Genomic DNA, 14,757 nt, shown 5'->3' on the forward strand with positions numbered 1-14,757 from the left:
CAAATTAAGTAAATGATTTTTTAGCACCTCAGCCTTTCATGTGTAGGTCCCAGGTTCTAATCAATCAGGCGTGGTATTTCTCATACACTACAAAATTTAATTTTCATATCCCTCGCACAAGCATCAAGCTTTTGTGGTAATATAAGCAAAAAAAAGAAAGTAAATTTTGAACTTTGTCTTAATATAAGACCTGCTAATGCAGTTCATTTACAAGATTCTGCTGTAAGCTCTCTCTTCCCCAATTTGTCTTAAAATCTCATTTCTTACTTTATCATTAGATTTGATTAGGATGTTGCAAATCAAATCTTTTCTGTGGTATTAAAGTACCACAGAAAATTTCAATTCACATCATATTTCGTACACTTTTTTCAGACTGGTAATACATAATTATTATAATCTATGAAAAAAACCATGTCCGACTGGTATATAATACTGGTATAATACTTTGGATGAAAGGCTAAACATACTACCACTCTGCTACCAATATCAGGATCTTAAAAATAATTTTTAAAAATTTCTTTCCGTTTCTTAGATCTGTAATAGCAGGCATCAAAGGTTTCTTTTCTTGTCTCAGTCTGCTTTTATTACTCTCTCTTTACTTTCTCCGGCTTTTATAAATTTACATTTTTTTTTAAATCTCTGGAACATTTTTTTCTGCTATCTTAGTATTTAGTTCTAAATTATTTCCTTATACTCATAATAAATGTTTTTTTTTTCTTTTTCACTCTACTCTTGATAAATATTAATGGTGATAGATATTGAATTAATCATGACATTAATTTTTAATTATCTAGTACATTAAACTCTTAATTTTATTCAGATGCCAGGATATAACAGTAGTAACTACTTGTAAGACACAAATACCTTGTTCTCCAATTATGTGAAAATATTACTTTATTTAATCTTACTTCTATTAAAAGTTGTATTAAATTTATTTCCATTAATTTTTTTTTTACATCAGTATTTTCATCTGGCTTCTGGTTAATAAATACAATATCCAGTAAATTTAAGTAAGTAAAATTTTCAATTATCACCAAATGGGATACCCAAAAAAAGAGGTAGGATAAGAATACATGTACAAAGGAGAAAATTTTATAAAAATTATAATTTTAATAAAATTAAATGTAAATATGTATTATTTATTACAAAATGAAGAAAGAAATATATACATAATAAATAGTACAATATGAATTAATTATAAATGTATTATTTTATTTGTTTAAAATTTCAGTAAAAATCACTTACTTTTTTAATACAATTTTATTTTTTAAGGTTTTTTAATGATTAATAAATATTAATAGTATAATAATAATTATTAAACAGTTTTATAAATAATTTATAACGATGCAACAATTTATTAACAAGACAATTAGTGTAACAAATATATATCATAATAAGATGTTTTAAGTTTTATTGTAAATGTCAGATCTTGTTATTCGTATTTATTAATACATGGTGAGTAATACCAGTGAGAACCAGCATTAAACTGCAAATCATAATTTTTATCTTTCACTGATTGTAAAATATCACATGTTGATCCTACTGATGCACCCCAGTTTGTAATATTACCTACATGTTGCAATTGAGGACAGTTGTAAAGAAGTTCAATAATAATTGATGAAGCATTTATCAGTCTTGTTTCATATATATAAAAACATTTTAACATTGAACTTTTTAAAGAAATCATTTCTTCTTCGGTTATATCTGTACATTTGTAAAAATGTGCAGTGATTAGTTGTGGTGATTGTGTTATTAAATTCAATAAAACTTGTCCAGTTACAATTTGTCCAAGCTGTACTTTTTGCAGTAATGTTTGCTTTGAATTTGTTAATGGTAATGACCAATTTATATCTGCACCATCTATAACAAGTGTTTTTAACATCGGACACAGATTTAGTAATTTATCTAATTCTAAACGCACTAACACTTCAGTTGCAAAAAATTTAAGTACTAATTCACTTATCAAAACACTTCTGATTTCACCCAAAAACCAATAAAATTCAGTCAACCATAGCGGGAGAGGAGGTACTTCAAGTAGTATTAATGACTTAAGCGTAGAAGGAATATCATTTGTTGATAGTTCACTTGGCAGTAAAAATTTTGTATCCATTGCGATAAGTTGTTCGATAAATGGGCACAATTTATTTATCACATCGATTGTGTGAGCAGTTGTTATTGTTGTCCTAACATTTTTAAGTTGAAATTTTGGTGGCATTTCAAATTTAGAACTGACTAGTTGCAATACCCGACCCATTTGAGGATATTCACCAACACTCTGAATACATTTAGAATTTTGCAAAGCTAAAAACACTCCTGCACTGGTAACTCCAGTATTTGTAATATTAAGTACCCTTAACGTGGAGGTGATTGTATTAGGACTTTCATAACATTCTAATAATATACTGCCATATGATTCGATATCATCATTTGGTGTGTGCCCATTACAACTTCCCATCAGTTGTTGAATGCTCCTGTAAAAAGTATAAAGAAGTTAGTTAAAAATTTAATACACAAATTGGGTTACAATAAAAAATTCCTTTAGTTGGGCATCAATTTTTTTTATTGTAACCAAATTTGTTTTATTAAGATGCCAAAATAAATACATGTACAGCAAAAAATGTCTCTCACTTTGAACAAGCACATTTTAATTTACATTACTGGTTTCTTATCAAATGTTTAAGAATATTGTTTTCAAACTGTTTTCTAAATGCTTCTATTATCTGTACTTTTGCCAGCATAGACTGTAATCAAATTATATAAGACAGTATTTGATTTTACTGAAGATAATTACTACTATTTATTACACTAGTTAAAACAAAGAAAACATATCAGAGAGGTGAAAGCTAACATTTAAGAGCTGGTTTATTCTTATTGATTAGTGAAACTTATTTTCTCATTGATACTTGAGACTTAGTTAAAAGGTTTAAAAAATGATACAGTTAAGAGTTTTTAAATGTTAAAGAAAATTTATCAGAGCAATTTCATAAATAAAGTGCTCTCAGAATATATTTCAGTTTATTTTATACACCAAAGAATTAAAAAATTGTTATGCTTTTGTAAATAAAATTAAAAAATTTATTCATCATTTCATCTTCCTCCATGAAATATGAATTACAGGCTGGAAATAAATTAATAACTTTACCATTGTAATATTTTTGTAATTTTTTCAAAGTTGTCTCATAAAAGTTTTCTTTGAAGTAAATTAGATGTTTAATAGATACGGACTGAACAGATCAATAGTTTGATTTATTTTTTATCTCTAATTTAACAATTTTGTTAACTTTAATAGTAACATTTTCTTGTTAATTTAATAATATTGTTATATATCTTAATTATATAATTCTTATTGATTTTTTTAAAAATTTTCTTAAAGGATTAACTGCTTAAACTGATAGTCATAAAATGCCAAAAATATTTATTTACCTTATTTAATGGCACCCAGTTGCTTTTGTTATGAGCTATTATTAAATCCAATCACAATTTGTCTGCTTTTATATTGTAGATATTATTGTTAAATAATAAAACGTACCAGCATTTGTGAAACCAAAAGATTGAGAGAAGCAATTGGTAACTTCTTATTCCAGATATTGTTTAAGTTTTGTTTACTCAAAAAATGAGTACCTTAGGAGATAAATACTCGTATAATAATATTATGATCGTGTCATACGATATTACCGAAATGATTATCCCTGAAGCTTTACTTCAAAATCCACACAGACAGGAATGCAATGATATGCCACAAAGATTTCACTGATATTCACTTCTTCCTCATCCTTTGCCATCTTCTCCCAGCAGTCTTACTACAATTGTATTTCAGCTTTTCATCATAATTTATTTTTCCTGGTCATGTTCATTTACCTAATTGGATGCCATTTAATAACTCTTATCTTCTGATTTAACCAGTTTATGGTATAGTTAAACAGCTTTGTTTTTTCACAACCACCCTTTACACCTCAACAACTTATTTATTTGTTTAGTAATATACACTGCTCTTCTATCAGATACTAATCTTGTAAAAAATACAGATTTTTTTTTTTTTATTTAGCTCACATTGATAACTTTTACATTTAAAGTAGTATTACATGCAATTTAATAAAATTAAAAAAGTAATCACTTAAGTACAGAAATTGTGTTACACACTATTGTGGGATATTGATCAGTTTTTGGAGAAAATGTATTATGGTGTGAATGTGTTTTTGTATGTATTACATGTATACTTTATTACATTTAAATGGCTATTTATTTACCTGAACATTTTATACAAACTTCTCCATCTGGAACTTTGTGGTTTAGTTGATATTGATACTGCGTAATTGTTTGGATCACTTAAGTGACTCTTATCCCTGAGTTCAATTTTAATAAACAATTGTTTAATACCGATATCTGTTACCTGACGAGAATTTGATATATCAAGAGTTATCAGTTGTTGACAAGATGAGCCTATCACAGCTAGTGTTGCATCTGTTGCTATATTACGCATAGTTAAGTGTTGAAGACTGTTTGCGTTTAGCAGCACTGACTGCAACAGTGATTGATCTAATAAATAGAAAATAGAAATTCATTACTCAATTTCACTGAAGAATTATTTAAAGAAATTTTATTCTTTATAATTAAAAATGATATTTAGAAATTATTAACTCAAAATATAATGTAGAGTAATTTATACATACAAGTAGAAAAAACCTTGAAGTAACTTTTGTTACCAGTGTAGAGTTGTGTTTGATTACACAGCATAATAATCTTCCTATGTTTATTACAAGAGTTAAGTAGTACTTCTTTAAAAATAAATTCATTGTTCTTGTTTTTAAACTGTAAATGGAACATTGAATGCTTTTGATCATTGAATTTGAACTACTTACTTTTCAAAAAAATAAACATATTAATGACCAATTCATTTTGGATACAAGTATGTAAATATAAATGCTTTAATGTTTAGATTTTTTATCCAATAACTTCCGACAATAAAGTCCCAGTAGTTATTTTTATTATTTGATTATCTTTTAAATTCAGTACATCCGTATATTACACAATTATCTGTTCATTTATTTTAATATTTTGTCTCCAGTTATCTAAACATTGAAACCTAAGGAAAACTGAGCTTTCCTTGCACTCACCTTAATCAAAATTATGGAGGGTGGAAGGAAATTATTGCTCCAAGTCCTGTTATTTTGGAGATAACCTATTTGGCAAACAAGCATATACGCATATAATGATGAAAGGATGTGAATGCTTTCTTCTACATAACATCGACAAAGTTGTCTGTGAACAACTTCAGATTTACATAAATTTAAGACATTAAAGCAAAGAAAGATTAACCAACTTGTATTTACGAATCTTGTAGCTCTTAAACAAACTTGTAATTGAAGTTATTTATGGTACAAGAACCATTCAGCTGTTTTGAGTGCACACTTATCAAATGAATGGTTTTCATTTTTTTTGCTCAAAATATTTAATAAGCATTATATGTGTATACGTTGCAGGATCTTAGGAGTTTCACTTTATTTATTTTATGACTGTAAGGAGGCAGTTCCTGATAGTTTTAAATTTTCTTGTATCATTTCCAAAGAATTTGGATTTACTGCTGTATGATTGTGACTCTAGATTCCCAAAGCGCCTAATTTGCTATATTTAATACACATCCTATTAAATCCATCATTTTTAATAAAATTCTGAAGCAAATTCTTGTTCTTAAGTTTTATCCTTTTTGTTTATTATCTCGTATCTTGAATATTATTTTTATAGCTGATGTTCTTTTATTTCAATTTGAGTGTGTTAAACCCTAAATTTTGGTACTTTTTGAAATTAAATATATAACTTTGAGAGTCAAGTTAATATACATCTTGTTTTGCCATCTTCTGCTTACAGATTGATCTTAATTAAAAGTGTGATCATAAATTATTCAGCACATTTTAGGTGTTAAAAAAGTAACAAAGCAGGTTTTTGTTGAACAAGGCATTTTAAACAGTTTTGTTTACTTAAAAAGTTTTACATGAACATGTTTTGTGGCATGTAAAATGTCTAGACGATATTCGATTTCACGCCACACAATACAAAGAATATCTGGAGTTATTTCATTAATTACACCTTCAATTCTTCTTTTCAGTTCATTAATATTAACAACCTTTGTTGTGTACATCCTGTCTTTGATCCCCAAAGAAAGAAATCTAGTGGTGTAACTTCCTTGGAATTAAGGTTACTGGGAAATTGGTCCATCAAGGCTAATCCAACATTGAGGAAATTTATGAAATTTGAGGAAATGTTCATGTAGTAGTCCTTAACATGAAAACCTCAATGTAGTAGTGCACCATCTTGTTGAAAGTAAACATTGGGTAGCCAATATTCAATTGTGGTACTGTGTACTCCTGTAATGTGTCTAACTGTTAACACTTATAACCGTTTGCTCAGCGAAGAAGCATGGTCAAATCACTTCGTAAGCAGTCAACCCACACCAAAGATTAATTTTCGGGCTATCATGTTGTGTTTGTTAAATGGCATGAGAGTTCTCACTTCCCCAAATCTGACAATTATGATGGTTTTCATTACCAGAAACACAGAAGGTAGCTTTGTCAGAGAAGATTACTTTTTATAAAAACACATTATCTTTTTGCACATTATTGTGAATGTCCACGACAAAATTGTAACGATGTCATCTTCAATTGCACACACTAACTAAATTCATGTGTATGAAGTTTTAGGCACTTGAGTAGACCCTTCACAATTGTCAAATGCTGTATTCCCAGATCTAAATTCGCATGATTTACCTGGGCTTCTCTAAAAAGTTTCTCAACTTGATCCACAACTTTCTGTTTGCAGGAGGTCTGTCAGCACCTTTTTTGTGTACTACACTGCCTGTATCCTTAAACTGCTGATATCAACAGTTAATAGACTCTTTATTAGGAGCCGTAATAATAATAATAAACGAAAACTTCTACAACCATAATAGCATAATAGTATGCTTTCCTGAAACCTTAGTACCCACATTGCTTTCTCCTGATCATAGCCATTGCTCAACTGACAATCCCCCCTCTGTCATTAGATTGTGGCTGTATGTTCATTCCCGGTCATCAGTAAATCTAGTACCTACACTAATCTGTGAAAGAAAATCAACCCCTGCTACATTGCTTTGTTCATTTTTGTAACATCTAAAATAAGTCAAATGATTTATGTTCATTATTTCTGTACGTATTAATTATATACTTAACTAATAAAAAGAATGAAAACAAAATAAAAGTATTACTATATTTACCTAGTCTTAATAGAGCAGAACGTGCCAGTTCTAATGAACGTAATCCTTTGCCCTCTACAGCTAATAAGCGTAGCATTGCTGCTTGATGGCTACAACCATAATAGCAACACAATTCAATACGTAACCTGTCAACATCAGGTGCAAGAAGTAATCCCATTAAATAGAATGGTATAGGACCATCTTTAATGTCAGTTGTTTCCTGCAAAAGGCGAGTTCGAACTGTCCCTGGTAATGATGAGATCCATGCTGTACGTAGTTGACGTGGTGACATTTTTCTGTCATGTAGTATTTGGCACAGTGTTAATAGATGACATTTCACTGCCTGATAACATAAATCTTCGAGTGATGTTGGATTTTTATGTTGAGGCATATTGGTAATGTTAATATTACTCTATGTATTTCTGTTTTCAAAGAAAAAAAAATACATTAAAAATATATCATTTAATTATTCACTTTGTTTTTTATATAGGCTCTTAATGTTTTTGTAAGTAAATAATTAATTCTTTCTCCCCATTTTTATTTTATACAATTGATTGAATTTATTCCAAAAGTTATGATAAATTTATAGGTAAAAACAAAGTACAAAAATATAAAGTAACAGATAAAATCTAAACTGCTTAAAGAGAACTACAAAAGTGGCTTAATAAGTAATTAAATACTTCTATTTATTTTAATTAAAGTAACTAAAAGGATTAATCAATTAGCAAAAACACATTGTGAATCAAAAGATAAAAATTAAGATCTGTTTATCTACAATAAACATTGAAAGAGAAAAATTCACTGCAGAAGTAAATAGAGATGAATATGACATACATATGAAATTCAGAATCACAGTTATGAGATGCCATAAAGGCAAATTTAATAAAAGGTAAAATATTGATGATTTAGATTACTAACAGGATGTATCTACTTCCAGAACTCTCTCTTTACATTTTTTTTACAAATAAATAAAATTTATGCTGAGAGTGAATGTTTGGTGTAACTGATAGTTATTGATTGAAATGATGGATAAATGAAATATTTAAAATTCAGTATGTAGTTAGCTTAAAGAAATCTTAATACATTTTCTGATTTAAAATGGTAAAGAAACTTATAGTATGATTATTATTTTTAATGCTATAAAGCTAAGATGTTAGAATTATTTAAAGGGTTTTATATTAAGTTTAATTTTTTAATGAAAAATGGTTATAAATATTTGTTGACATACACTGGCCAACTACATATATTGGTCGGTTACTTGGAAATATTGTGCCAGTTGTTCAGAATATGTTGATAGGAGTATGTTACAATTTATTGGCCATCTTTACAAGAATTTGATTAACGTCTATCCTTTGCTGAGGTGAGGAAGTGTATGAATCGTCACAGTGGTATTTTATTAAATTACATGGTTGTTTATGGGCCAGATTTAAAATTTTACCATGCAAGTGCATGGTAAGTCCAGTCATGATACCAGCAGATTCTGGTTATGATTTAAAGGAATGGCTAATAGAAAAAACAGGGTAATGAGATTAATGAGATGTAATTATTGATGTTAAATGTTAAATCATAATATGTCTACATAAATTATAATGTTTGTACAAATATATTTTTGTAATATAGAGATTAGGAGATTTAAAGGTACAGTTTTAAAACTTTTGTAAAAAGGATTAATTTTATAGAAAATCACATCCCAGATATTTTTTTATTCTGTGTAAAAACGGAAAAAGAGGTGCAATAAATGTTGTAATATTTTTTAACACAAAAAAAAAAGTTTGCAGCTGTATATAAAGAACAATGATATAGGCTGAAATGTGCATAATCAAAGTATTTTTATTTTGGAGAAACTTTATTATTTTTATTAAAGGTTTATGTTTATCACTGAAAAAATGTGCTGTAAAAACTTTGGCATTCTTAAACATGACAGTTATGAGTTTAATTTACTGAACACTGCAGGAAGATTAGCACTGCTAATAGGAATGAATTTATTCATAATCTACCTATCATTTTTAAATAATAAGATAGAATTACAGTGTTTCTTCCAAAACTTTTAAATAGACAAACATGTGAGAAATAACTTGTATTACTAATTAAAATTACTAATGATAGTAAAAATTGTCTAATCCAGCTGTTTCAATATATTATCTCACTCACTCATTTGCTCTATGTTAGAGTCAACTGAAACATTTTACAAGTTTGCAATTCAAAGATATATCTCAATTATTTATGGTCCTAGATATGTCAGCAGCCTTGTACATTAGTTATAGTTCAAAATTGATACCAGACTAGAGATTCATATGCTTATCTCAAAAGCGAACAGCCTAATTCTCTAAGGTATTGTGTAAAATACCTTAGAGGCTAATAAAATACAACATGTCCCTATGTAAATCTGAGAAATTTTGTATACATTCATTTCTATAGTTTAAGGGTAGTAGAAAAAAGTAAGTTGCACTGAATTAACATGTAAAATTAAGTAAGAGAGAAGAAATGAAATTTACACATATCTATTTAGTTTTACATTGCAATGAGCTTAATTTCAGATAAAATTAAGGTAACAAAAAAAGGTTAAATTATTTTACAAGTAATGTTCTTACTTTTTTTAATTTATCAATGTGATAATAATAATTAAAATATATATATATTTATCTAAATACAGCATGAGATCATGCTGTATTTAGAAAACTTCTATTATTGAATGTATAGATATACATTCAATAATAGAAGTTTTACATTTTTTAACTGTTATAATTACGGTACTTCTCAGGAAGATGCCCACAGAAGAAAGGTGATCTGTAGTTAGTCAGTTAGTTAGAGTCTCTTAAAGGAGATAATAAATTAAAATTATAATTTAACTTTATGTAATAAATAAATATTATAATCTAACCAAACTTAACCTATACTCGCTAAGAGCGTAGGTTTTTGGTTAGATTATATTTATACTTTCAGATTTATTTATTATATATATGTATTTCTTTAGTTACTTATATAAAGTTATATTATAATTTTAATATATTTATTTTCTCCTTTCCATCTATTACATCATTCTCCTTAGCACCATCTAACAGCTAACTACAGATTGCCTGCGGTCATCTTCTTTAAAAGTACCATTATTACTTTTACTGTTATTTATTTTCTTTTATTGATTATTTGTAAGCTGTTTGCACCTGAAGTTCAAGCTTGATTTACTGAACACCCACCTATTATTTATTACAAATTCATTTTTAATAAGTTCAGTGCTAACAGTAGTGATACATTTCAGGCAACCAAATTCTTCATATTTCAAATTGTTGTATGCATCATTATTTGTTTGAGATTGTAAACACCTATTCAGATTGTAATGCCTATTTTCTTGATGTTCTATGCTTTTATGTCGTAATGTCCATCTATATTTGTCGTTACAAGTCTTATTATAAAAGATGTGTAAATATATATATATATATAGTGTTTGCTTTTGGATCAAATGCATTTGAATCAGTCCTGAAGTAATGTCTTGTATGTACAATTTTTTTTACAATGTAATACTATACAGTTAGTAAAAGAAAAAAAATTGACACAATTAATTTAAGTATATAAAATAATTTGTTAGAATATTTGAAGAAAATATACTAGCGATTGTATGATAATTCTTTTGAGAATGACACTTGCCACATCAAGCAGTAATGTTTTTACTGTAATTATTTTACAACTAAATATATTATTTTGAAAATATTGCCTCACCTTTTTACTTTTTATCACGTTATGGTAACTATACTTGACAAGATTCGGTTTCTTTTGGTGTAAATGTCCCCGTTTTGCGTCCTTTTATAACATAACCTTTTTCTTTATTTACGGATGCTTAAGTTTATTTAATGTTTGTTCATCATTTTTGTCAGTTTAATATCGTATATCATGAAAAATAATACGTATTTGCATATTTCAATAAATTCAACGCATAACTTTCTAAATTAAGCACGTATGCAAAAATTGTTTGAGGCATTTCTAAATATATTTTTTCTTGTAAATTTATTTCAAGTTCTTACTACGTTCTGTTTTCAAGGTTATATTATTATATACATTACCTATACATTCAAATTAAATAAATGAGAGAGCATAAAATATAGACATTTCTTTTTTTAAAGTATTCACTCCAAATCTTTAACAAATAAACACAATTTTTCTCTGTTATTTATTTTACATTCTTAATATAACACAATGTACAAACAGCTGATAACTACTTTACTTCAAACAGCGGTTCGATTTCATGTCTACTACGGTTAAAGGGAATACTTGTTTCAAAAATTTCCCTGCTTTTACCTTGTAATTCTTAACAAACTTAATTATGCGATTCATAAAATATTATTACTTTTTAATAAGTTAATTTAACTTATGAAGGATAATGAATTTTCTTTTAGGTATCAAATAATTTTATTAAATCATGAATTTTTACATTTTAAAATATATATTGTTAAAAAATAACATATCCTACATGATCAATATTATAAACAACATTTTTACACAAGCAATTTATATTTATAAAGTTTATTTTACTACGTCATATACGATAATATTAAATAAAATAGGGTTAATATTTGATAATAAAAAAGTTCTAATATTTGATACAGTTAACGTTTCAGGAACCTTGAAAAAATAATTTAAAAGAATATTTCTGTGGGCTTGTTTCTTCCCTAGATTTTTGGGTACGTAAACATATACGGATCGATGCTTTATTGGATGTGCTGCACTGATCTCATCATCGCTGTGCTACGGTCACGGATAAAAATCAAAATCTCTAAAGCCCGTTTTTTTTTTTTTTTGTAAAAAAGAAAACCTATTCTGATTTTGATGTGCGAGGCTCTGCCCTCTCTTTGTGGTATATTTTAGTACCGTAGTACTAAAATAGTATAATACGGCATAAAATAGTATTTATGCCGTAGTTTTCTGCAAGTATGTAAATACATATAAAATTATATACATTGTATAAAAATTCTATAAAATCATAAAATTCCTGCTATCAGTTAAAATACTGATAGCAGTGTATCTGATAAATTGAAAGTACTGTATTGGCTAATCCAGTAGTTTTCATACATTACGTTGTGAATTTCTTGCGTATATTTGATTAACTTCTTATTGATGAATTGAGTTTTAATTATTTGAGTTTTTCGTATTGATGAATTGCTGCATTTTTTAATGACCCTAATTATTTACGCTGCTTCCAGTTTTGGTGTAAGAGAAAGTTTTTCCGAATATGACAGTTAGGTTCCATAACCAAACGGTTGTGGGTGATCCAACATGACACAACAATCCTGTAAATGACAACCACTTTCAAGAATAAGTTCCTTGCCAGATTTATTCGCTAAAGTGAGTAGAGAAGCGATTTTCCGTCGGCTTCTTTACCGAGAAGATTATGATGATGTAGATTATTACATTTGGTTCACCTTGCAGCAGTTAGCTGGTATTCAGGTGTGTAGCTAGTATTTAGCTCTCATTGTATTTTTCACAGAAACTGTATGTATAATGAAAATTACTCGAAGAAAGCAATTCTGACTGATTACCTCTGTTATTTTAGTCGCTTTGCACGGGTCTTATTTTTAAGAAAGATTGGATAGGTAATGTAAAACAAAGAAATTAATATGTTTTTGTCGTGAGTAACTACTACTCTGCCTTTACTCGGGTCTAGTATTATATAAATGAATATTTGACGAAGGAGAAAATCCTGAGCAAGAAACGAACATATGATAATAAAAATAATTTGTATAAAAATGTGTTAGGGAGAATTACGACGGTTTCAATTTTTTTTATTTATTTTAAAAGAATTATAAACGTATGAATGATAACGAATGTAAAACTGGTTAAACCCGTTAAATTTAAAATAAATGTCCTAAATACTGTAAATGTTGGGTTTATTTTTATGGGTTCCAGTGATTTCCAAACTGTGCGCCCCGGCCTCTTCACAGGGACGCCGTGAAATATTATAAAAGCTTCATAATTAATTAAACCAAGACATTTATAATTATTAATTTAATATTAATAAAGTAAAAAAAATAATGAAGATTCACGAATTTTATTTATTTTTATCTCTTACTTACGAGTAGGCGTACTTTTATTTAGGATAGGGCGCCATGAAACATTTTAATTGAAAAAGGGCGCCGCGACTCGGAAAAGTTTGGAAACCACTTTGTTAAACCGTAAATAAAACCATAAAAATTAAAACTAAAAGGAAATAATCAAAATAATGAATAAGTAACAACCTAAAACAGGAACTAAAATATAAATAAGATAATTATCAAAAGAAAGAATATAAAATTCTCTTCTAAATAATTTAACGCATCTGTTAATGAATCACTAATTAAGCTAAAAACGGATTTTAATCGTAAGTCGCAAAAAAACTACGAAATGTTGGTTACACATAGTTCAAATGATATATTTGAATACTGTTTATTATGGTATTACGTTTCCGATACTGTGTTTATAGTGTTACACCTGATACCCACGTTTCATTCACTGTTATGCTGTCCGGTTTCAAATGTTATATTCTTGATATTTCATTGTTTAAATGATATGATTTGCCTTTGTAAAATTTTTTAGTAACTTTAGTATTAATTTTCATAGTAAAATAAATCTATATCAAATAATTGCAGAATTTGAACCAATTTTAAGGTTGTCAATTTTCAAGTTTCGTCAAATCAAATAATTTTGAAGAATTTTTTGTAAAGCAATTTTTCTTCTTTAATTTGTCTATCCGTCGGAGCAGAACGGTTACGTGACAAATATTTTGAGACTTGCGCTGGATTGTGAATAAAAAATAATAATTTTCTATACATCTAAAACAAAAACTGTAATCTTGTAACAACAATATCCAAAATAAAATTTTCTTATTAATTTTATTTTTTTGCCGCCATTTAGTCGTGTCACATATCATATGTGATCTATTGTTCAGATCACAAATATTACAGTTTAATCAAACAAACAAAAAACCTGTTAAATTGTCAAGCGTTTCTGATTTTTTCCCATTAAAATAAAATGAAACTAGACAGACTAAAATCAGAATTCAGAATATAATTAATCTTATCAAAAATCACTTGTTTATTACGTCTGAACTTAGTCTCAAAATAATCGTACGATTCTTTATTTTATTCTCAAAGTTAAATCGGCTTACGCTCAGTTACACAGTGATTTTATGATCGATGAATTTGTCGTGCATGTCAAGACTAATCGAGATTCTAAACCTGAACTTTGCTAATGAAAGACACAGACCGTATGTTAACTAAAATAATTTGAAGATCGTTGGTTGAATTGATTAATATAAAGATTAATTTGAACGCCTAATTTAAAATAAATTTAAATTGAATCTGCGTGAATACTTTTAAAGATTTTTCGAAATCGATAAGAGAGATATAAATAAGTTTGTCTTATTCAGACAGAGACTAAAGCCTAGAGGAATGACGCCTACCATTAGAAACAAATCCGGGGCAAAATCCGGACCAACTGTATTGTATCTAACTTACTGTCCAAAACGGTAGTCTATATTCCTTAGAACATTTTGTTTCCTTCTAATG

At 27.9% G+C, this 14,757-nt stretch overlaps 2 protein-coding genes across 4 annotated transcripts in view; one reads left to right on the forward strand and one right to left on the reverse strand.

Annotated features, from left to right (window-relative positions):
- LOC142324855 (tubulin polyglutamylase TTLL5-like) overlaps positions 1-14,757 on the forward strand; it is a 107,220-nt gene that overhangs the window by 4,940 nt on the left and 87,523 nt on the right. The window lies entirely within an intron of this gene.
- LOC142324854 (uncharacterized) overlaps positions 1,204-14,757 on the reverse strand; it is a 68,151-nt gene continuing 54,597 nt past the window's right edge. Inside the window, exons 2-5 of one of the 3 annotated variants that reach the window (XM_075365907.1) lie at positions 10,940-11,280; positions 7,247-7,647; positions 4,248-4,536; positions 1,204-2,471 (exon numbers count right to left, since the gene is read on the reverse strand). In XM_075365907.1, coding sequence (XP_075222022.1) covers positions 1,433-2,471; positions 4,248-4,536; positions 7,247-7,616 — 1,698 coding nt within the window. In that variant the 5' untranslated portion in view covers positions 7,617-7,647; positions 10,940-11,280 and the 3' untranslated portion in view covers positions 1,204-1,432. Of the gene's footprint in view, positions 2,472-4,247; positions 4,537-7,246; positions 7,648-10,939; positions 11,459-14,757 lie in introns of those variants that run through there. The other 2 variants (XM_075365906.1, XM_075365908.1) reach the window with 2 other exon arrangements.

This window comes from Lycorma delicatula, chromosome 5 (genome assembly GCF_047948215.1).
Source record: "Lycorma delicatula isolate Av1 chromosome 5, ASM4794821v1, whole genome shotgun sequence".
Classification (NCBI taxonomy): Eukaryota; Metazoa; Arthropoda; class Insecta; order Hemiptera; family Fulgoridae; genus Lycorma; species Lycorma delicatula.